Source organism: Euprymna scolopes, chromosome 26 (genome assembly GCF_053919585.1).
Source record: "Euprymna scolopes isolate OS-2025 chromosome 26, ASM5391958v1, whole genome shotgun sequence".
Classification (NCBI taxonomy): domain Eukaryota; kingdom Metazoa; phylum Mollusca; class Cephalopoda; order Sepiida; family Sepiolidae; genus Euprymna; species Euprymna scolopes.
The window spans coordinates 105,921,555-105,948,195 of NC_136507.1; the positions used below are offsets into that span (position 1 = coordinate 105,921,555).

The 26,641-nt window shown below is 31.9% G+C and overlaps 1 protein-coding gene across 1 annotated transcript in view; it reads left to right on the plus strand.

Annotated features, from left to right (window-relative positions):
• Positions 1–25,332, plus strand: part of LOC145247851 (hemicentin-1-like) — a 303,157-nt gene extending 277,825 nt beyond the window's left edge. Inside the window, exons 60-62 of the mRNA XM_080109473.1 lie at positions 18,570–18,689; positions 22,295–22,421; positions 24,879–25,332. Coding sequence (XP_079965599.1) covers positions 18,570–18,689; positions 22,295–22,421; positions 24,879–25,248 — 617 coding nt within the window. The 3' untranslated portion in view covers positions 25,249–25,332. The remainder of the gene's footprint in view (positions 1–18,569; positions 18,690–22,294; positions 22,422–24,878) is intronic.
• The last annotated feature ends 1,309 nt before the right edge of the window (positions 25,333–26,641 follow it).

Sequence of the window (26,641 nt, forward strand, 5' to 3'; positions counted from 1 at the left end):
AAAACATTGCAAGTTAGTTCGATCGTTTAAGTCATTGTGCAGCTCCTTAGAGAAATCATGTTGAGCGCATCTTCTCTGTTGTTTTTCTTCTTTTTTTAACGATGTTTCAACAGCTGTTGTCTATTTCAAACAATTACGTATGGACGTGTACATTAATTTTGAAAAATTCCTTGTTGCTTCTTTGTGGCACACTCTGTCTTTTAAAAGAGGCAATCATTTCATATTAGATTGTTTATAAAGTCAAGGACTACCGTTTTGATATAAAATTTCCTTTGGCGACAGGGGAAAGAGGGGAAGGGGTGCTGTAGTATCTAATAAGTACTATTTCATATACTTCTTAGCACAATCGTGTTTTGAATGCAAGATTTTCTTGATTTTTGTTGCTTTGAAAGAAAAAGAAACTTTATTTGTCAAACTAAATGATTCTTTGTTTCCTTGATCCCATACAAGCGTCATCAAGGAATAAAAGCTATTCAGCACCACCATATTTCTCCACACCTTGCATAATGTACAACTTACCTGAAATTCTGGCATCAACTGAATTTAATTTCAATCTTCAATGTTACATGGTTAGAAGTTCATATAAAAAGTCTACGCTGATTGGTTAGTTTAGTCACATGACATAAGAGAGATTTGAAGATTGCAATTAAATTCAGTTGATGTCAGTATTTTGGTGACGTCACAAATCATGTTGATTCTCTCTTTTTTTCTAATCGGGTGCAATTGGAGAAAGATTAGCTTATTACCTTTATCGCATCTAAAATCAACCGCCTCTCATTTCACCATCAATGCTCTAATCCCTATTTTACTCCAAGTGAAATAAATGGTTCTCTTATCAGGGAAGACCCTTGTTTTGATAAGCTCCACGGACTGACTTTCACTCCAGTGACTTGTTGCTAAGCTTACTGTAAAAATTGTTAGATCATTCTACTGCTCCAGGAAATACCTAACCTCTGATAAAATCCTTTATCTATATAAGAGTCAGATACGTTCTAGGATGGACCCTGTGGGCTGCAATATGGTCGTTTCTAAATCCAATATAAACGAATACTTGTCATAAACCGTTCCTCATTAGTAATCAAGCTTTGTTTCATCATCGTTTTCAATCCTCTCATAATATTCTTCATCATTCAACTGAAAAACCATTCATCTCTATATCCATAGAGTCAAGTAAATAAAATTTACTTCAAAGTTCATTGAAAAGTTCATAAAAAATATGCGCGTTTCCTAAAGAAAAAGACTACAAGGACATTTTCATCTGTAGCGCTTGAACCATAAAAATTTGGAGTGCTTGATAAAAACCTGGTTCAGATGAACAAGTAGCTTTTATCGGCCATAATACTATGAGAAAGGAATTATCCAGCATGCCTCTCCAATATTTAATATATAAAATAAAGTCAATCTTTTTATCATTTCTTTGTTATCGATAGTTTTTTCCTACAAAATCAAATTGTATTTTTTGGTCACCCACACTGAGAATTGAACCTGCAACCTTGAGGATTATATCACTTTTGCATACAATTTACGTGAAGATGAATAGCATTTATTTTTTTTGATATTCAAGAAATCAAATGAAAATATTTATTTCACTTATTTTAATCATCATTACATTCGTATGAGTCTTCAAAAGGGAAGAGTAGAGAGAGATAAAGGGAAGGACTTTATCCATCCTCCCATGCATTATCTTCTTCAAATCACATTACAGTGAATTTTACACCCGTCCAGAATGCTCTCCCCCTCTACAACTTTGAGGAGGTAAAAAAAAAAGTACATTAGAATTAGCATAGATTATGTTTTTGACCGGTTGATTCTGTCGTTGGCATTGGTTTCCTTGATTCTTTCTAGAATAAAGTACTCACAGAAGGGACTACATGAAGGTTGCCAACATCTATGAGTGAAAGTGATGTTACGAAATCAATTGGATTCAAACCTGGTATGCTCAGTTTGTGTGCTGTGTAAAGTGATTACATATACACAGCACACTGAGTTTCACCTTAAATGAATCCAGAAGCAGACGCCATCCATCAGCACACATAACTGATGCAGATTACACAGACAATATTGCTCTGTTCGTGAATAACAATGCCGATGTGCAAACGCTGTTACGCAAGCTAGAAAAGACTACAAATAACATTGGTCTTTACATTAATGCAGATAAGACAAAGTTTATGACTTTCAATGCAGAGGGGGAAGTCAAGGCTCTCAACACTGAAAGAAGTCACTGAGTAGCAACATAGGTTCCATGGAGAGAGATATCGAAATTCGCATCTCAAAACCATGGGCTGCATTGGATAAACTGTGGTCAGTATGAACTTCAAAGCTAACTGAAAAACTTAAAATTAATTACTTCAGAGCAGTAGTGGAGTCTGTCCTTCTTTACTGTGTTACAGCCTGAACACTCATCAAAAGATTGTATGCTACAAACGGTGTTAAATATATCCTGGCAAAATCATCCCATGAAGTAGCAACTTTATGGCAACTTACCTGCCATATCTACTATCATCAGTAAGCAAGAGCTGGTGGGAAATGTATTGCTGTGGACTCCACGGCATGGGGACACGAGCATAGGGTGACTCCATCCAGCAAATTGCTCATGACACCAACTGTGATTTTGAAGATCTGAAGCAACTGATGGAAGGCAGGGAAATCTGAAGAGAGGGCCACATTGGTCCGGGCAAGGAGCCCGACCAGATAGATAGATAAAAAAAAGGACTTTGAAAAAAAAAATGGTTAGAAAATATATTCAAAGTTTGCTGCAATGCAGTTTAGATACAAAATATGTTATCTTCATTAGGAATTTCGCTTTTTATAAGAAATTAAAAAAAAATATTTACATGCTTTGAAAAAGAATAAAAAGTTATGGCCAGTTGACTCCACGGCATGAGCGCATGAACATAGGATAACCTAGATCCACATACATCCAGAAAATTGCATATGATGCCAACTGTGATCCTGAAGATCTGAGGCAGCTGAAGACAGGGAAATCTGGAGAGAAAGAGAGAGTCACATTGTTCTGAGAAAAGACCCCGACCAGATATATGCTCAATTTGCATCATTATCCACTCCACCATCCCCACCACCTCCCTTCTATTCCTTGACAATTACTAAACATCTCTAAAATTGTAACAAGGTCATTGCCAAATGGCGAATGGCATCGTGCGGTATTCTGCTGATTAGAATGTTGGATGTTTTTGAAGAAGTCAAATTTTAGACCATTGGTGAATTAAGGAACAAGCAGCTGATTCTAAGGATAAATATCAGACCAGTAGATGATATTTCGAATCAATTATAGCATGAACAAGATTGTTTGCCAGAGAGAGTAACTTGATGTGTCCACATCATGACAAAATTTCTGGAATGCTTGTTACATTCTGGGCACGGCAATCAGCTCCCCAGTTGGTAAACAATGATGAAATGATCGACACACTCCCTTTAGATCTTGACAGCACTAGTCGATCTCAATTGTTTTGACATAGCTGGGATTTTAAAAATATCTCAGCTAAGATGAAATCTGATTGATAACACGTTCTCAAGTCGCCATGTTAAATAGCACTTCAACTTTACTGTTCTCCCCACGAGGTAGAAGGCTTTTAAATGTGGGAAAGAGGGGCCCAAGAGTTTCACCAAAAAAGAAATTCAGAATGAGACTAGTCCTCTTTCTGGCATGACTTTCAAGGCTCACAGGCGTTTTATCCAATGTTATCATTCGGAGCATCACAAATTCTCACAGGTGAAACATATGGGATTGTTTTATTTTCCTGATCAAGTCAATCAACTATCAACAAACAAAGAACGAAATAACTTTGTTGCACATTTTCCTCCGTGCTGCGTGTCGCCACTGGAAAAAAAATCCAAGTACAATTTACGTATTCGCTCATTTTTCTAACTTCTCAACACATGTTTCATATTGCTATGGAAACGGTTGTATTATTTGTTTAGTACTCATTTCTAAAGTAATTTCTTTGTCTATTGTTAATGTCATGAATGTTCGACAGTCTTTGTTTTATCATTGGTCAGTGATATGGGGGCACTTTGATGATCATCTCATCAGCAGGAGGCGTGATCCTTTGAATGGACTTTATATTCACAGAATCTTCATCTCCCAAATTTTTATCTGTTGAGTTATCTCAAAGATAATGTCTATCAAACCAATTTCCAAATCAGTCAAACCCTGATGCATTTTCAATACAGAGGTGCACAGTTGGAGCAAATAATTGAATGATGTTAAAACAAAGACTGTTGGAGATTCATGCCAGAGACCTGGTGGACAACTTAGGCATAGAATGAAGTTTACTTGTACTATATAAGGGTTAACTGCATAAAGAGTTGCATTTTGGGGAGGGATCACCCTGTAGTTAAAAAAATACCTTTTAGGAACAATTTACTCAAATTAACCCAATTTTATTAGACATCTTTACATTCTTGTTCTCATTGCTATTTCATAAAGAATTAAGGAAAACATAAACTCTTTTTCTTGTTCTTTTCATTTCCAAAAATTTTTGTGTTTAATATTAATTATTAATATTAATTATTAATATCAATATTAAAAATATTAATAATTAATATTAGTATTAATTATTAATTATTAACATTAATCATAATTGCCAAAAAATCAAAGAAATCTGCACTCATAATATCGTGTGTGATCAGCTTGCTAACCACTGCATCATGAAAAACATTGCACGTTGAATTAGAAACAATTATATACAATGAATTAAATACATACTATAAAAAATTTATACAATCTATTAAACACATACTATTAAAAATATGTACAATCAATAAAACACATACAATCTATTAAATACATACTATTAAAAATATATACAATCTATTAAATACATACTGTTAAAAATATATATACAATCAATTAAACAGGTATTGTAAAAAATGTACAATCTATTTGCATATATACTATTAAAAATATATACAGTCTATTAAATACATACTGTTAAAAATATATACAATCTTTTAAATACATACTTTTAAAATATATATATGCAATCTATTAAACACATACTGTTAAAAATATATATATACAATCAATTAGACACACATTATCAAAAAAATATACCCAATCAATTAAACACATATTGTTTAAGAATATAATTAATCTATTAAACACCTAAGTTAAAAAAATATATACAATCAATTAAACACTTACTGTTTAAAAACTATACAATCTATTAAACATCTAAGTTAAAAAATATATACAATCAATTAAACACGTACTGTTAAAAATATATACGATCAATTAAACACCTAATGTTAAAAATATATAGAATCAATTAAACAAATACTTTGAAAAAATATATACAATCAATTAAACGCATACTGTTAAAAATATATACAATCTATTACGCACTTACTGTTTAAAATATATACAATCTATTAAACACCTACTGTTAAAAATATATACAATCTATTAACCACATACTGTTAAAAAATATATAAAATCAATTGAACACATACTGTTAAAAAATAAATACAATCTATTAAACACCTACTGTTAAAAAATATATACAATTTATTAAACACATACTGTTAAAAATATATACAATCAATTAAACACATACTGTTAAAAATATATATACAATCAATTAAACAGGTATTGTAAAAAATGTACAATCTATTTGCATATATACTATTAAAAATATATACAATCTATTAAATACATACTGTTAAAAATATATACAATCTTTTAAATACATACTGTTAAAAATATATACAATCTTTTAAATACATACTATTAAAAATATATACAATCTATTAAACACATACTGTTAAAAATATACGATCTAATAAGATATATACCATTAAAAATATATACAATCTATTCAAGCAGATACCATTAAAAATGCATGCAATCTATTAACACACATACCATTAAAAAATATGCTATTGTTTAAAGCATATATCATTTAAAAATATGTATACAATTTATTGAATACGTACTATTAAAAATATATACATTCGTTTCTGAAGGAATGAGTTTATTGCCTGTGATCTGAAACATTCACATTCATGTGAGACAGGGCTATTTTTTTCACTTGATCCAAAGTACTCGTTTTTCAAGGGAGTTCGTTCCCCATAGTAAACTGACCTTTTGTGCGAGTCCTTCTTCTGCAATTTCACATATTCTTAATTCCTATTTTGAATTATCACCTTGCACAATCAATCAGTCATGGCTTGCACATTCAGCATGTGTGCGGAGAGGGCACAAGTGGTCATCTGCCAAAATTTGTTGAATAATTGTTTCCCCTTGAGATTATCATGCTTTCCATGCTTGACCAGCAACAATTTGAAATCAGGATTTTTTTCTTAAATGCTGCTGCTGGTGCTATTGTTTGAGGAGGAGGCGGAAGAGGAGGTAGGAGTAGTGCAGAGGAGGAGCATCATTCATTCATCTCGTATGATTATTGTCGTCATTCGTTTCCCTGATAACTTTTTAGTTAGAATCCAGTCTAGAAAAACATCGAGAACTTACAGGAGGAACCAAATGAAGCTTGCTAACATCCTAAGTGGAAACGTTTGAATGTAATGACTGCAACCGCCATAAATTTAATACTGACTCTGATTATGTGTTCGTCACTTGCTGTTGCCCTTTAAGAAATCAGTCTATCAATGAAAACAACTATATACGAGGGTGGTTCCAAGAGTAAAGCCTCCTATTTTTTAACTCGAAAAGTTGAAGAGGTACGAAGACAGGAGTGGTACCATCAAAGCAACATTTTATGCTCCAGAATTTACTTTTCTACATAGTTACCACCATTCTCAGTGCACCATTTCCAGAAATTCAATGATGCAATTCTGATTCTGACTAACGTTCATGACAGAGGTTGCTTTCTTAGAGTCTCATACCGTCAATATCTGCAACAGAGAGTTTAAATTTACAGATCATGAATGCATAAGTTCAGTCATAATAATAATGCAATTTGAAATCCCCTCTTATCCATTGGGAAGGAATAAAAGATAGGAGGCATTACTTTTGAAACGCCCAATCATATTTATCTATCTATATACTTATCTATCTATCTATCTATCTATGTCTGTGTGTGTGCATAAAAACCTGTCATGCGCAACAAATTAATCCTAAGTCATGCTCATTCAAAACATTATTTAAAGATCTTGGAGACTATTCACGGTCGTTTAAAACGATCCTCCTTTTTAAACAGTGGAAATTTCTTTTAGGTTAAAATGTGATTAGCCTTTAAGATATTCTGCCATTGTTCACGTCGTGTATACTCAACAAAGAAAAAGAAAATTTTTTGTTTATAAAAACAGCCGGCGTTATTTGATATAGATGATGCGGAGTGATGCAGAGAGAGAGAGAGAGAGAGAGAGAGAGAGAGAGAGAGAGAGAGAGAGAGAGAGGATGATGGTGGGATTTTGGTGATAATAGACGGAACGCAATCAACACACATCTCCGTCCCAAAGAGCGCCTGTCATTTCGTTCAAACTCATTTGTTTTTTTTAAGTTTGCAAAAAAAAAAACCTTTCCAAATGTGATTTTCAATTCATAAATTTTGTTGTCATTATTTAAAACAATTCCTTTTTTGCCTTATTCATGTCAATATTTGATTCAGTTGTGTCAGAGTTCAATAACTAGGACAATTCTTAGTTCTTATTTTGTTTGTTTCTTTAGCATGCCTGACCCATTATCCACCGATTGTATATCATAATGCTGGATTTATTTTAAATGTACATAATCCCCTCTTCGCATTTTTAACATTATTATTAAAAATCGGTTGATACGGATCCTGATAACTGAAACTTGATTTTTTTTGTAATACTTTTAATCATGAATATTAAAAATATAAGTCTTTCTCTCATAATTGCAATAAGGAAATTTCGTATCTCCCAAAATATTATGGTATAAAATATTATGGTATAAAATATTATGATATATATATATCTATATATATCTATATATATATATATATATATATATATATATATATATATATATATATATATATTTATCATAAAATATGATATATATATTTATCATAAAATATGATATATATATTTATCATAAAATATGATATATACATATATCATATAATATTATGATATATATATCATAAATATGATATATATGTATATCATAAGTATTATGATATATATATATACCATAAGTATTATGATATATATCATATTATGATAAATATATAGCATAAGATATTATAATATATACACTGCGTGTCAAATTATTAACGAGATAACATTTTTTTATCAGGTTCAGAAACTTACCGGTAGTTTTGTATGAAAAGCTTTGGAAACGTTGGCAATACTGAGCTGTGCATACTGTAAAATTTTCGTACTGTTCTGCGCAATGTAAACAACTTGCCATCGTAATTGCTGAATCCACGGTATTTGAGGTGTGTCAAATTATTAACAAGGCAGTTTGTTTCGCCAATAAAATGGGTCGTAAAGGTGGTTTGAGTAGTTCTGAAAAGAGTACTATTACAGAACAGCTAGCAAAAGGTAAAACTACTCTCGAAATATCAAAAATGATAAGAAGGTACCATCAAACTGAAGAACTTTGCCAAGGACCCTACAAAGGTATGTAGGGGAGCTGATAAAGGTAAATCTAGAGTTATTTCACATCGTTTTCTACTCTTGTTAAGAACCCTTGGCAGACAAGTCGAGAAGTCTTTAACCAAGAAGAATGTCTCAAAAAGTACTCGATATCACCTTCTGAAAGAAGTAGCAAAGTTTGTTAAACCTGTGACAACATGAAAACGGATTTTCCCAAAGTTTTGTTCACGGATAAAGTGCGTATCTCTCTTGATGGCCCTGATGGCTGGAGCAAGGGATGGGTCCTAGATGGACAGCATCTTCATCAGCGTTTAATGCACCAACAAGGTTGTGGTTGGATAATGATCTGGGCTGGGATTATAGGAAGTACTTTAGTTGGCTCATGGAGAGTCCCAGAAGGTGTAAAAATGATGTCAAATGATTACATAACTTTTCTGAAAGAAGCACTTTGAAGCATGGCGGAAGAAGCAAAGGTTGACGTACAGAAAAAACATTATTGTTATGCAGGATAATGCTCCCTCGCATGCAGCAAACAAAAGCAAAGAGTATTTGCAACAACTGGGGTTTTCTGGGCTAGGAAGATGGAGTGGCCTGCGAATTCAACAGATTTGAACCCAGTTGAGAACCTTTTGAGTATCATGAAGTGACGTCTCTATGCAATTGACACCAATTTAAAAGCAAAGATGAGTTGTGGAATGCTATTGCGAAGAATAACTGTTGACGAAATCACAAATTTGACTAATTCTGTAGATCAACGTCTTTTACAAGTCATTCATAAAAAATATCCACTACTAATTATGTCAACGTAGAAATTGCTATGTAGTTATTGTATTCTAAGCATTTTTTCTAGTTCATTTAATGTTTGAAAATTATTTCAATAAACAAGTTATGGGCATATTGTGTTTTTTTTCTCAACCTCGTTAATAACTTGACACACTGAAATCAACAGATATTCCTAACTTTTGCCATAGTTTCGCTAATACTGCTTTATATACTTTTATTTTCTGACTGGAGAAGCTGAATTGTAGTGTAAGCACTTTTTCAAAGTTTCATCGATTTTTTTTCACTCGTTCCTTTAATATTTAAAAAAATGTAAACTCGTTAATAATTTGACACACAGTGTATATATATATATATATATATATATATATATATATATATATATATATATATATATATATATACTAGAAAAGGTACCCGTCGTTGACTGGGTTCAAAAACAGTCTACAGAAAATGGACTCTGATTTATTAAAGTATGATAGGTTATGAAAAAGAAGGGTTGTAAAGAGATAGCTTCGAATTCGGGGGTATCAAAACCAAAGCAAAATAGGATGAAACTAAAAATAAAATAGATAAACCCCATAATTTATTATGCTATACCTGTTCACACTGAAACACTTGTCATGATATTCTGTGGATCTATATTAAAAACCTTGTTAAAATTGTGATATGTTTCCATTATATGGAGGTCAGGCGTGAACGAACATCCCATAATTTTACTATACCATATTTCTTCAAACTGAAACATAATTATCAAAGTATACTTACGCAGATAGATATGAAAAATCTTTATTAAAGTTTTTGCCCATTTCCATTCTATGGAAGCCAGGCGAGAACGCAGACCCCACAATTTTATTATACCATCCCTATTTAAGTTAAAACATACTTATCAAAGTATTCTTATGTACATCTATATCAAAAACACTTGTAAACGTTTTTTTTTTAATTTTTAAATGTTTTATTTCCATACTTTGTGGATCAGGCGCGAACGCAGACCCCACAATTTTAATGAACCACCGTTCTGCCAGATCAAACATACCCATTCCTGTGTCTCGATACATCTTCTATCATTATATGTAATCAGTTTTTAAAATAGTCAACCATATAGGAGCCTATTCGTGACCAGACACACACACACACACACGCACACTCACACAGACATTCAGCTTTATATATATATATATATATATATATATTATTATTATTATTATTATTATTATTATTAAAAGCACTGATTGTGGTTTAGACGATCAAGTTTCAATTTAGGTTTGTCAAGCTGCACTGAAGAGTTGGTATAAGGACGGATACACATATATGTGTGTGTGTGCATATGTCATCCATGGGCAGACAGTTTCTTTGACAGCTCTGTGAGAAAATATGTTCTTGCATATACTTTCTATTTATTATAGACTAAATGTTCAAGATAAATGATCGATAACCATTATTCCCAATTGTTTTGTCTGTCATATTTTTTTTTAGTTTCATGCAAAACCTTTTTAAAAACTTTGAATTCATATTTTTTGTCATCCAATTTTATTTCAGTGAAAATTTCCTATTGAATTTTGTTTTTCATTTTGCTTGGATCAATTTCAAATTTGAAATTTTTATTTTTTTTTTAATCATTAATTTTTTGGTTTCATCATTTTTACTTTAATTTATTTAAAGTAAAAATATGTGTCGTTTTTTTTTATTTTGTGAGATTTCGTTATAAAATAAAATGGCATTTATATTCAACATTGCGCTTGTATAAAAATATATTTCTAACTATTAATGCATTGTATGGTTTGACGTTTTTTAAGGAAATTTTTTTATATATTTTATATTCTTTGTTTTTTTTGTTTTGTTTTTTGCTCAATTGCTTTCATTAACTTTGTCATTTTTGTTGGTGGTTTTGTTTTTAATTAATTTTTCTCGATTTTCCAAAAGAATGTTCATAAAATTAGATGGATTCACTATCAAAGAAATGGTTGGGCATATTCATTTTGTTTTAAGTTAGAATTCACAAATTATCTCCCTTGATTCACTCTTCAAGAGAAAGATGGCGAAGAAGAGAAGCCTGTAAGAAATAGAAAGAGATGGAGAAGGCCGATGGATATAGATAAATAAATTATATCAAAAGCAGTAGGATGGATGTAGGGGAGAGAGACATATTTTGCTTTTTCGTTTTATTTTACTTTCTTAAGGGAATGATATAAAATCAAAATAAAATAAATTTTAAGATTTTTATTTTTCAGTATCATTCTAAACACATTTTTCAATTCTTGTCCAGAATTCTCCCAGATTAAGAAATAAAGAAAGAAAAATCTATATAATGTTGTATGTACCCGTGATGAAACGAAAACGTCATATTTCCAAAATTACGTAAATTGATCAAATAGTTTTATTTTTTGTAAAGAAAATCATTTTTAATTAATTGCTATTTATCTGTTTTAATGCTGCATTGCTGCACTTTAACTGTTTTTCTCGGTTAGTGGAGGAGAAATCCTTCACGACTGAGACAATTTTTTCATTTTTTTTTTTTTTTTTTTTCCTTTCTCCACATTAAAAAAACAACATTGGTGTCTAACTTTGCCCTCATGGGGAGGCAAAATAAATAGGAACATTACAACTTAAATATCTCAAATTTAAATTATTGAGTTATCTCCCTTTGTTATTTGTTTTTTTTTTTCTCTTTTAGATTTAAAGGGGTCACAAATTTATAAAGGGGGGTATCAATGATATTTAAATATTCATTCAAATATCGTAGACTCCTTTATAATTAAAAAATAAAATAAAATGCAATATTCACGAATAGAACCAATAATTAGCAATCGACTCGAACTTCATGGTTACTTGGTAAGGCAGGAATTCCTGCCTTTTTATATCTTATGATGAAGCTAGGAGCAAATAAAATAAAGTCGCTAACTGATTTGTTTTCCCCACAAAATGGTATTTATAATTGGGATTACAAGATTCTTAAAAATTCTGGACTGTTTACAGTATGTATATGTGCAAAGACACAAAGTAGTCTGCATAGTATTTACACAAGCTTGAGACGGAGAATGTGTTGAACACTATGTTATTTGTTTTATGTGGGCGAAACAGTGTTCTTCTTAGAACTGATGCCTTGAAAATAATTTTGATTAAGTTATTTCCCTTTGACTGTTCAGAAATAGTTGGTTCGTCTGTATGATGACAATTCAGTACAGATTGTTTTCCAAATGTCGACAAAACAACAACTCTTCTGTTACTTCATAAAATTTGATTTTTTTTATTTAAAAGCTTCTTATTTTCTTTAATCTACTTTTCTTGTCTGCTTCTATCATGCATTGGGTTACTTTCTTTTACTACTAATAATAACCCCATTTTTTTTCAGCTACTTAAGCGACTGATACTGAGTTTCTGTCGAGCATTACTGTACCAGCTGAATTTCAGAACAATCTCATTAACGTTTTAGTTTACATTTTTAAATAAATATTAGACTGCTGATGAACCGTTGGTCAGTATTCTTTGTTTTAATATATATATATATATATATATATATATATATATATATATATATATATATATATATATATATATATATATATATATATATATTTGGATTTTACCGTCACTGGATTATTTATCTTCCACCAGACTATCCATTCATGTATAATCACCTTTTTCTTCGCCATATTCCCTCTGCTTCACTTTTTTGTTATCAAGTAAGATCTTTGACTTACTTGTTGTTTCATCAAATACTTTTGCATGCAAAATCCGATCCCACATTTTGCTAATTCCTACCCTCTGATGAGAAGGAAAGTATTTCTTCAAAACTTCGCGGATTAAGGACTATCCACTTATCTAGTGTTTCCTTTTCAGATTAAATATGTTTTTAACTCATTTCAAAGTGTTTTTTAACATGTTTTATTAACTGTTTGCTCGTGTGTATATATATATATATATATATATATATATATATATATATATATATATATATATATATATATATATATAATAAAAATAAAAGTTACAATAAGTTTACCAAGGTAATCAAAATGGTAAACTTAAAATATATTATAAATATCAAAGAGTTAATATTTACAAGTAAAATAAACTCAGCCAGATGTAAAAGCTCAATAAAACCGAAAAGGAAATAGAGCTTATAATATGAACAAATGATTAATAAAATATGTTAAAAGACATCTTGAAAAAGAGTTAAAAACATATTTAATTTTAAAAAAGGAAGCACAAGATAAGTGGATAGTCCTTAATCCGCGGAGTTTCGAAGAAATACTCTCCTTCTCATCAGAGAGCAGGAATTAGCAAAATGCAGGATCGGATTTTGCATATAAAAGTATTTAATGAAACTACAAGTAAGTCAAACATCTTACTTGGTTAAAAAAAAGGGTGAGGTAAGGGGAACAGGAGGCAAAAGAAAAATAATAAAAAGATTTCACATGAATGGATAGTCCGGTGAAGGGTAAAAATCCAAAAATGGTAAAATCCAAAACGGTCAAATTTAAAATTTCAATCCACTGGGTAAATTCCAAATGGTCCAAAATCATCCAAAAGGCAGAGTTCCTTGGAAAAAAGCGCAAATAGAATGAATTCCAAATCATTAAAATAAAAGTACTAGAGATAATATTTGAAACACGTCTGTCAAGGCTGGATGATTATTATTATTATATTATATTCCCCTATGTAATTATATATATATATATATATATATATATATATATAGATATCCATGTTGAATATGAGTTCCTAAGTTTTGGTTAAAAGGACAAACGTCTTCTACAATTTCATTTCATTTTATTCATCAGCACAAAAAATGGTCCATAAAAAAAGCATGAAAACAGAATACAAAAGAGACCAAGTCGACTGAGGAATACGTATGATAGGAATTGGACTGAGTTCAATTCTTTCAGCTCACCTCTTGCCATGGCGAGAGACAAGAAAGAAAATCTTGATGACAAAACATTCAAAGGCTGATTATGCATCCTTATTGATGTGAAATATGAATCGAACTCACGTTCAGTTTCTTCTTGTAATCTTCATAATAAATGATAATCTGAGGGAGCTAGGTCAGAAGAATATGCAAGATGAGGAAAGATTTCTCAACCAAATTCTTCTAAGAGGTCTTTGGTCAGTAGTACCGTGTAAGGACTAGCATGGAAGATGACTTCTTTTTGTTGACTAAAAGATGAGTGAGAATATTGCATAAAAATATGAATGATGTTCTGATAATCGGAAAAAAAAAAGTTATAAATTAATCATGGTGAATGTGTTTAGTTAATAATAACAAGCACAAAATGCATCTTCTGCATCTGATGCATCATAATTATGCAATTGCTACAACGTTTTTTTGTTTGTTTGTTTGTTTTGTTTTTTGGGTTTTTTTTTGACAAATTCATTTTGTGTACGTCATTTAGAAATAACTAGTCTAGAGTTTGCTGAAATTAAATCATTTGCTGTTTCTGTTTTAAATCCATCGATAAATAATTTCAAACTAATGATGTAAAAATATGATGGGGGGGGGCAAATTAGAAACTGAGAGAAAGGCAACTTGAACTTAAAATCGCATATAGAAAAAAAAATGATGATTAAAGTAAAAAATAATAAATGGGAGAGGGATTAGAAATCAAAATATATCTTTTTGTTTTTAACTTGAGAGTCACCACTTACCAAGGTCCAAAGACCACTCGAGGATAAGGATTAATGAATGCAAGGTGGTAGTCTATGACGTCAATAAGTTGAAACAATAGACAAGTGAATGAATATTGTTTTAAAAAGGAATGTGGTGTGAAATTGTGAAAAAAACTGGACAACAACGGATACTTAGTGACTAGTAAAAAAACAAAAGATACTTAGTGACTAGTAAAAAGCAGCTAGCAGAGCTGGCATAAATTTGTGGTGGCTGAATCATCAAGTGATTTCTTTTACCTCCTACTCCCGCAATGAAAAAATAATAAATATCGAAAATGAAGCGTTAAATGCGAAGTAAACAAAGGCGTTAATAAATTAACTCAGAATGAAAGGTCGTCTGTCAAGCAATATGTCCATTTCAGAGGAAATTGTTTTTTTTTATATTTTTGTTTTTTAATTTATTCTTTATCTTTGTTTCTTGTGTCACTCTATCTTCAGTTCTTTGTTAATCATGCAAAAAATGTATTCCTATAAAGTTAACAGTATATTATGTTTGAGTTAATGGTTTATTTTCTCATCTCCACTAATTAACGGCAATCGTTTTGTGCATCGACTATTTCAAATTACGGCTGCTGCTGCTACTGATGATGATAATGATCATCATCTAAATAATACTAACAGCTTGTGGACGTGCATGATGACACCATGAATGATGAATTATAGCTTTTGGAAATTTTTTAAATAATAACGCTTATTTTGTGATGTTATTCACTTTCAGTATATATATATATATATATATATATATATATATATATATATATATATATATATATATTTATTTATTCGAGGATAAACAGTTATATTTGGTCGCTACAAACAGCCATCTGTTTCAGTCAATGAGACTTCGTCAGGCGATCCTGAACCATTCAACGCCATAGAAAAAAGAGTCCTGACGAAGTCTCATTGACTGAAACAGATGGCTGTATGTAGCTACTAAATGTAACTGTTTACCCTCAAATAAGTAATAAAATATATTTTGCTCTTGTTATCGAGCACTATCTAAAAACCTTGTTGCATTCATTAGTCCCTACTTTTGATCTCAAACCTATTTATATATTTATATATATATTATATGTATAAATGAAAATTATTTAAACATTAAGAGTGGAAGAGACAGCGTGATTTAATTGTTGTCAGTTTGCTGAAGGTCAGCTTTTCAAATATTTTTAAAATCTTTATTTTATTTATTTATTTACTTTTTCCTAAAAACTTTTTTTACATTTTATTTTATTTTTAATATTTATATTTTATTTTACTTTTTATTCATTCATTTTGTAATTCTTTAAAGTATATTGGCCATTCATTTAATTATTTTAAGTTATTGTTGAACCTCTGACGAGAAGAATAACATTGTGAAAACAGATTAATCTGCATAGGGTTTTTTTTTTTTTTTTTGCTGATGTTTATATGGTTTCACTTATAAAAGCTCAACATATGTATTGAGCACCTTAGAAGAAACTTATTTTTTTCAGTTCAGTATATTTGAACTTATTTTATTGACATTATATATACATATATATATATATATATATATCGGAAAATTTTAACAATATAAAGTTTAAAATTGTCTAGTTAATGTCGAAACAATTGTAACATTCGAAAAATACAAATATGATGTAATCTTTTTCCTTGTGTTTTGGTTTTTGCAAGTATATATATATATATATATATATATATATATATATATATATATATATATATATATATATATATATATATATATATATATATATATACCAGGATTCGTTTGGAGTCTGGTTAATTGTTCTTTTAACCAGACTCAAAATGAAACGGAGGGCACGCTCAAGTACTTTTGAGTATTTTAATGATTTTAATCGATTTTAATCGCCTTTTAATTTCATCTCGCTACTTTCATTTTGCAATTTCATTTTTTGTTTTTTACTACTCGCCTGAGGATGACCAATGGAGGTCGAAAACGTTCGCGATTATGGGAAATTTCTTTTTTCACTCGGAAAAAACGTTTGGAAAATGGTCTAACAAAGAGAAAAGGAGGATTACAAGAAAAACAAGCAAGGGTTATCTGTGCTATTTAATGAAACCTGCATAAAAGAAAAAATGCTGCCTTAATATACTAATATATATATATATATATATATATATATATATATATATATATATATATAAACCGGGGAATACAATCCTGGTAGTGTCCAAGGGGGATAATTATTGATTCTTCAATTTTCTTAACAGATAGACATAAATTTACATCATCTATAATTCGTTAAAGCAAACATAATGAATAAATATTAAAAACTTGAAGCAAAAAAAAAAAAAAATACAAAAAACAATCTATGATCAAAATGATTTACTTCGGCATTTAATCAAACCGAAAACAAACTTTTAAAAATAAAAATACATTTCAACTTTAAAAAATAAAAATACATTTCAACTTCTGTATTCTCTAACTTTCCATCGATTGTATCTTGTATTCTTAAAATCTTTTGTCTACAATCCTCCAATAGTCAAAAATGTTCTTAATAAATGGCATAGAATGCATTTTAAATGGTTTCAATCTTTTTTAACTATATGATATTAAAAATATTGGATACATTTTTATAAGTTTCATTCTTAATTTTTTTTTTCCAGTTTTTCTTTGTCCTTCCAATTAAATATTTTTGTTTCTTTTTATGATATTTGAAATATTTTGAATAAATGTTGAATTCTGAAATTGTCAAGAAAAATGGACTCGTGTTAATTAAAAATGATGCTTTTTTTTTTTTTTTAACTAATTTTGGAGCTGTTTCCACTTCTGCTCTCCTGTTCCTTAAACCATCCATATTTTTTGAAAGAAAAAGAAAAATGAAAAAGAAACTAAAAGGCTTGCCTTTTTCTGTTGTTCTTGGCCTTCGTAGTATCTGTTCTGCAGATGCTGCACTTAAGATAATTTGTCCCAGTTAATGGAGGGGAAACCCTCTATACTGGGACAATTAGTGCTCCCTTTTTGCCTACTTTTAGGGGGGCTGGTTTTTACCCCACATTAAAAACGACCTTGTACCTAATTTGCTTTGGTGGGGAAGCAAATAAATAGAAAAAAAAAAAACTAGCTGTCCAAAGTCGTTTTAGATTTGTCATCATGAACACTTCCACCAGTCTTAGTGGATGACATCATCTGTATGCAATGGCATAAAGGATTACCCCTCCCCCTCTCAGTGTCATCCATCGGTTTTAATGGATGATGTCATCACTTTGTAACACCATCCCTCTGTGATGTCATCCAATGTGCACAAAAGCAAACAAGCAAACAGACAAAATCCTCAGAGATTTAACGGAATTTCATATCACAATGAAATGAAAAAAATACTCGTGACCTCAGAGAAACTGTGATTTGCTCTCACGGAGAATCAGAAATTGCTCTTCTCAGATTTGCAAAAATTTCACTTTCTCACAAATATCTAAAAGTACACTCGTTAGTTCTTTCTTCCAAATTCAACAAAATTCGTGATTGATGATTTATTCAAGGAGTAGAGCTCGCAGGGGTGATAACCCATGATGTAATTGTTTTTGGGTTTTTTTTTCCTTCATGAAAATAATTTTAAATCTTTTTTTTTTCTTTTCAGATATTAATGAGTGTGAAAGATATCATCGCTGTCAACATAATTGCACAAATATTGAAGGATCATTTATGTGCTCATGTCCGAGAGGGTACAGATTAAAATCGGACAGGAGGACCTGTCAAGGTAGGTTTTTTTGTTTTGTGTTTTGTTTTGTTTTTTGTCACCACTTATCAAGACCCGGAGGCCACTCGAGGATAAGGGTTAGTGAGTGTACAGTAGTCAATGGGATAATAACGTAGTAATTGTTAGTTGTGGAAATTTGGTAAATTGGATTAATTAAGGGGAACGGCTCATCAAGAATTTGTTTACATTAAACTTGAAGACTTCTAAATTGTAGTCATCTGGAAAACAGGCAAACGGAAGAGAGTTCCACAGGTGTGCAGTTTTAAGAAAGAAGCTTTGTCCATGGAATCTATGTTTTGATTTATGCACAGATAAAGATTAGGGGAAATTATTGACAGTGGTTTCAGCTAGATGAGTGTTTTTTCATGAAAGTTTGGTGAGGGGGGGGACCATAGATTAGAGCTCAGACGAGCACTTGCCATGAAAATAATGATAAAGTAGAGACAGACTCGCAACGTTTCTTCTGTGGGAAAGAGGTTGCAGGGAAGAGAAAAGGGCATCCCCTACTAGGCTATGAAGTCTATTTTGAACTCTGTCAAGTCAGGATAAAGACTTTCTAGCAGCTCCTGCCCAGATGTGGCAACAATACTCCATCTTTGGACGTATTTGGCTTTTATATAGATACTTATCTTTGATTAGAGAAAAAAATAGAACATTTTCCAAAATTAATAATATCCTTCATTCAGTAGAATTAACAGTGTTTTGTATAACAGTCTTGCAAAGAAACAAAGAAAATAAAATTTGACACAAGTTTTTTTTCTGTATTTATTACCAGTCGTTTAGATCTTTCTTTGACAATAGGACCATCCAGGTTATCATTGATGGATGTACATCCAAACAGCATAACATTAATGCAGGAGTGTCTCAGGGGTTGACCTTTGGACTGCTATTATTCCTGATATTAATTAATAACCTCACTGATAATATTGTGTCCGAGATGGGTATATTTGCTGATGATACAACATTCCATAACATGCGCGAGGGAAGAACAGATGTACATAAATCTAAGACAATGGCTGAATCGTTAAAAAATGACCTGACCATAATGGAATGGGGATGTAAATGGATGGTAACATTTAATGCTAGAAAGACTAAACTGCTCTTCTTTAACAATTACAAGAAGCCTTCCCAACCACAGATATTGAGAAAGTTGCTGCAAAGAAGGTGGGCTCCCTCTACCGTACTAGAAAACTACTCACACTTGAGAGTATCTTGTATCTCTGCAAATTCAACATTCGCCCATGCATGGAGTATTGTTACCACATCTTGGGTGGTGCATCTACTACTAGTCTCTCCATCTTGGATAGGGTTCAAAAAAGAGTTTAATTTAATAGGTCCTACTTTGTCAACTAAGCTCCAACCCCTGCCCCATCGCCACAGTGTTGCATACTTGTACCTGTTTTACAAGTATTTTAATGGAATATGCTCTGAACTCATTGCACTTGTGCCCCCTCGACATACACATCCCCGACAAACCTGCTTAGCAATAAAATCTCATCCCTTCACTGTTGAGGTCCCTAAATGTCAGAAAACTTTCTACTCTAATAGTTTCTTCCCTCGAATAGCTAGACTTTGGAATTCCCTTCCTGCTACCTGCTTCCCTGAGTGGACTGATATACAGAAGTTTAAACGTAACGCAAACCAACATCTTGTTAATCTTTCCTAGGTATGGTCCTAAATAGTAGCCCCTTGCGTTTAAGTGGTGATATGCCTTGTTAGGGGTGAAGGTAAGTAAAAAAAAAAAAGCCAACAGAATATAATCGTTTTTCCTCTCTGCATCAATTGACAGTTCCTTAGTTTGCAGCTATAACCAACTGTTATGTAAATAATTCATTCAACAGTTCACTGTTCTCCGACAATTTTGCAAAAGTTTGAAGATTAGCATGATGTGTAGAAAGTGAATACGGCTATTGAGTAAAGATTTTAATAGTAAATAAATATCTCGGCTCAAATGTGCTTAAGATAACGATGCTGCCACTAAACTGACTAATCTATGACCGCGTGAGCGAAGTTGGGTCGTTTTTTTATAATTAAACTAATTCAAGAAAGAACTTTTTGCGTATGTATGTTTTGCTAAATTGTCATGAAGGAACGATTTTTTGTTACTCCTCCCTGTAGAAAAGTGCCCAGTTGAGGGTGAAGGAATTAATGTTTTTAGCCAAGTTTTCAATATTTGTAATCCGAAAGGTCATGCTTCAAAATGATACCAATCTCGTGAAAATCCATCGCCTCTGTCAAAAGTTTTTCCGAGACATACAAACATACATACATACATTTAAAGAGACAGGTGAGATTTATATAATAGATGATTCCTTGTCATCAATTAAAAATAATGAAGTTGGGTTACGTGCCCTTATGCCTCATTCTCCAAAAATGAAAAATTAAATTCTGTGATGTGAGAAAATTTAAAAGTTTCTGAGATCTTTAAAAGAATTATGGCAAGTTGGGAAGCTGAAAATTAAGTGTATTTTTAGTGGGGTAGTTGTACCCCAGCTAATTATTTATCTTTTAGAACCCTCGATAAAAACGACAAACTCCTTTTAACATTAAACATTTGCAAGTATTTATTCAACGGGATAATAGTGGTGGAGCTCGAAGTTATTGAGTCAGGTCCAAGTCAGACTGTCGGTGCTGGGTGAGGAGGAGAGGAAGGTGTGTCTTCGCTCGCGGCTCTGTGCTGACTGTTGGATGTCCCCTGCACTCTTTTTGGGGACAGTAGGATCAATGCGCCCTGCCTGTCGATTGGCCAGTCTATGGCCGAAGAACTTACAGGGAAGCATTGATCCACCAGAGAGTATAGTTTATTAGGGGGGGGGTGCTACATATTAATGGTTCATCTGTTTTATTTATCTCCCTCCCACAACGTGATGATGTGACACAAGGGTCTGAAAGTTGGATTTGAAAAGCCGATACTCTAGATAAAGGCCATCTTGACTTGCAAAATATGTCAGGTTAGCTCCATCAACATTCATTGGTAAGTGTGCCTAAGGCTATTAGCAATAAACTATTATCTTCTCAAAAGGAGAAGGCAAAGCCTGGGACCCTGGACCTCCTAGAACTGCACAAGATTAACAGCTATATCTTAGTCAACAGGGAAATGGGTATCTCAACAATAGTCAGGATTCTGTTGGCTTTGGTGCCGAGAGAAAACCTCTGACTAGTAGCTAAAAGCCACTAACCAGTGGTTTTAGCCAGGGTAGCTATTTGTTGTTTTTCGACAAGGTTAGTACAGTTCTAAAATTTTTAAATTAACATTTTTTTTTATTCCGGGATTTACAGACTTTTGTCTAATTTCAAACAAATATTTTGTAGCAACCAAAACTTGCTACAATCACAAGTAGGAGCTAATTCTCAGAAAGAAGCTTTGTTGTGTTTAGATTAAGGCACAGATAAAGAGTGGGGAAAATTGTTGATAGTGGCTGTAGCTAGTTGGGTGGTGATTTTGTGAAAGTCCAGAAAGGGTGAAAATATTTACACAGCAGCCCTTTCAAAGAGGAATATTTGAAAATGAATGGCATTTGATGTGCAAAAAACTTGAAAAATGGAAGTAAAATAAATATTTTTATCTTTTTATTTTAAAATTGAACTTTTTTTTATTCTTTCAGATATTGATGAGTGCGAAGAACACAAGATTGATTGCGGTCCTGACCAGATGTGCTTTAATACACGTGGGTCTTTCTATTGTGTAGATATACCTTGTCCCAAGAATTATAAACGTGACAAACATACAAAGTAAGTGAAAAAAAATGAATTAATATTTTCAAGTCGTTTCTTAATTGTTTGCACACATAAACCAAAGAAGATAAAAAAAACTAAAATAACAGGATTTATTTAAAAATATTCACATCTGCCAAAGCTTTCTAATATGTCTATAACTGTTACATATTAGGTGTTGTGTATCTAGGCCGTGTCTACCAATAAATTATTTTAATAAAAACATGCACCCGTAAGAACAATAAAATAATTATCAAATTTACCAAAAGGTCATTTAAATAAAAAATATGACCATGTGTGAAGAAGCAACAAACTTAATTGTCAGAAAGAAAAGAAAAATATGATGTTTGAAAGGTTATTTTCAGCAAAAGGTTATACAGGTGTAATCAAAGTCAGGCCAATCCAGTGAAACAACAATGTCCAAATAAAACATCCTTGGGGTGTCATTACAGTGACAATCCCATGTCTAAAGAGGCATTTCAGGTGGTCACAAGAACTTTTATAATAACAATCGTTGTTGCTTAACGATTTTTTTTTTTTTTACATGGAAGTCACCACTTATCAAGGCCCAAAAGCCACTCGGAGATAAGGGTTATTGCGTGTACAATAATCAATGGGATAGTATCGTAGTAATTGTTAGTATTGGAGATTTGATAAAGTGTCATTACTTAAGGGGGCGATTCATCAGGAATTTGTTTATGATGGACTTGAAAACATCCAAGTTGTAGTCAGGTGGAAAACAGGCAAATGGAAGAGAGTTCCACAGGTGTGCACTTTTAAGAAAGAAGTTTTGTTCATGGAATCTACGTTTTGATTTAGGCACAGATAAAGAGTGGGTAAAATTACTGATTTGAGCACGAGAAGGATTGACGCATCAAATTCCCATGTGCGCATCCAACTATCCATAACTGTCACTGACAATAAAGATATATTGTTGCATTTTCATATCAGTGTGTTGTTCTTTTAAACACAGCAAAAATACAATATTAGGAACTCTATCAATCGTGATTTAGTTAGTGCGAATTTTGACAAGAATTACCCTGAGTGCATGTCAGAATAACCCATATCTGCAAAAAACAGAATCATTCCCAGGGTTGAATGAAAGACGGGTGCTGTAAAGATGAGGTAGAGGGAAACAGATCAAGAAGTAGACAAAACAGGAGTTGAACGATGACAAATGTCATCATTTTTTGAACTGAGATAAAACTAAGGTTACAACGACTCACTCCGTGAAAGTCATGTGAGAGACACCACCAATAATGTAAAAATAATCTAATAGAATGTTGCATTTAGTTTCTGTCTGTATGTGTAACTCATTTTGTTAAGTTAGAAAGTTTAAGAAATAAATAATCACTAAGATAACACTAGTTTTTCTCTCTCTCTCTCGTGTTAATTCCCTCCAAATAAAACCATATATGAAAACTTTCAGTATACGTCTCCTTGTGTCTTCTTTTTTCATGAAAAGAACTTTATTTCTATAACAACCATTAGACAAAACACTACCGATCAACAGAAGTAGTGGTGTCAGACAACCATGTATAAACACTCCATTGTCATATGATTTTTGACCCCAAATATTATGAAAAAAGAAAATCAACATGTCTATTCAATGCATATGTTTAACAGTAAAAACTTAAGTCTAAAACTAACTTAAGATCAACAGAGCTTTTATAGAGATGCTTGTACAAAATCGGGATGAAAATATTCAATTTGAAAATTTAATAAAAACAAGGAATGCTGTATTTTATTAAATAAACAAATGAAAAGTCATTTAAAACAAAAAAAAATTAATAAAAACATAAAAAAAATTTCTTCCTTTTTTCTAAAACTTTCCGTGGCCTCAACCCTTATCTGTAAAAAAATTTTTGTATTTATTTATTTTACTGAAAATGTTGTATGGATCCGCCTGTGTAAAATCCATTTTTAAAACACTTTTATTTGAACATCACCACAACACGAAACATTAAAATCCATCGTGTAAATACCCTCGACAAACCTGACAAGCAGCAAAATCTCACCCTTACACATTAGACACCCCCAGATGCCAGAAAGCCTTCTACTCTAATAGTTTCTTCTCTAGGACTGTTAGACTTTGAAATTCCCTCCCGGGTTCCTGTTTCCCTGACTGTACTGGAATGCAGAAGCTTGTCTGTAACTGTTACATATTAGAATAACATATTCATTGCAATTGATTTCGGTAAACAGACATCTTGCTGCTCAACTCTCTACATAGTACCCCTGAAAATTATGCCCCAGATGGTAGCCCCCTACCTCAAAGTGGCATTATGCCTTGTTTGAGGTGAAAATGCAATAAAATAAAATAAAATAATTTTAAAAAAATATTGTTTTGGATTATCTCCCTTAGATCCAATATTTTTGACTTATCTCCCTTAGACAAATAATATTAACAAAAACAGTAAAATCCATGTCTTAATATTTTCTTTTTTTATTATTATTTTTTTTAATTTGACACAGTTACTGCATTCTTGAGTGTAACCCCTCTCAGCCCGGCTGTCCGTCAAGCGGAACTGATATCATCGAATTTCGGATTCTGGCGTTACCATATGGAATTCAGCCGCGTAAAGATCTCATCCGACTTATGGTCTATAATCAGAACAAGAAGCATTTGAAGAACAGTCAGTTCGAGATCTTGGAGAATGACGAACGGAATACATTTCATATTAGATTGGAGAACGGAAAGGGTGTGCTTTCAACAAGGAAAGCCCTGCGCGGTCGACAGATTTATAAAATCAAAGTGCGAGCTAAGTCGTTTGACAGGCGGCGGCTGCTGAAATATCAGACGACATTTATCGTGTACATATCTATGTCAAGATATCCTTACTGAACAACATCAAGAAGAAAATAAAGAAAAACAAAAAAAAAATAGACATTTTTTTTATATCAGCAAAGACTGCACTAAAAAAATATACATATATGAAAAAAAAAGCAGATAAAAATTATTGAGAGGAGTTTAAAAAAAAATGCTAGAAGTTTGCAAAGAAAAAAAAATCAAACAATATTTTTTGTTCAGGATTAAAAATCGATGAATTATGTAAAAGCTGTTCGATAAAAATGCTCAAATATTTCATCTCAAAAACAAAAATGGTGGAAGAATTTTTTTTTTTTTTTTACTTTTTTATTAAATAAAAATGAGTTTTGAAATTTTAAAATGTATGGAATAGTTTCAATTGTAGATTTTTTTAAAAATAAATATATATTAATTATTAATGACTTATTATTGTTAATTTTGTTTTTAATTTCATTCTGTTTAAACGTGATTTATTTCTCAACAGTTTTCAGGCGATCAATGCTTCGTGTAAGATTGGAGGTTTGGGATGTTTGGTGTTGCTTATGCAAATTCTAAGTGTGGTCGAACTCTAGTTGTATATGCAGCTTTAAAGAGATGTCTGGAGTGTGTATGTGTGTTGGTTTACCTTGTTCATATTAATGGATGTATAGTTGTGAGCAGCAATTCGTTTTTGTTCATCTGATGGTTGCAAGTGTGTGGGAATATGTGTGCAAGATGGAGAAAGCTTGTATGTGAGTCATTCAGTCTTTTCGGCCTCATCTGGCCGAAAGGCAGGGGGACAATGAGATGTTCTTGGGTTCTTCTGAGTGTGGCCGATTGGTGAATTCTGTCAAAAACTGATTTCGCTGACAAGGTCTTATAGGAAGTTTTAAATCATCACTGGCTTACTACTTTTACCTGTATGTGTTACTTTTGAGAGTTTGGAACGATTTTCATTGATTGAAAACATTTTGAGTTCACACATTGCTGTAAAAACTTTTTTGCTTTGGGAAGTGAGTAGGAAAGCAAATTTAAACAAAGCAGAGAAGGAAAGAGGGTAGCAATTAGAGATATTTGCTTTTTAGTGTTCGTAGTAATCTCTTTATGATTCAGTCACCACAGGTCTATGCTTATCAGAAGTTTTTTCTTTGTTTTTCATGCAACTTTATTGTCCCTACTTATTTCTATGCTGTTGCACATGATTCTCTGATATTCATTATGTGCACCGTAAATTTTCACATGATTCATTCACACTCAAGAAACAATAAGAAATCTTCGCCCAATCCAGCAACATGTATCAAAAACTTGTTTTGTTAACAGCAATCAATATCGACTCCATCTAGCTGATACTTTCAGATTGACTTGAATCGGGAATCAGAAAATCAGAACTTTTTGGGGTATCAGAATTGGAAAATATTGTGCATGTTTACCGAGGCAAAAAACGATTCTT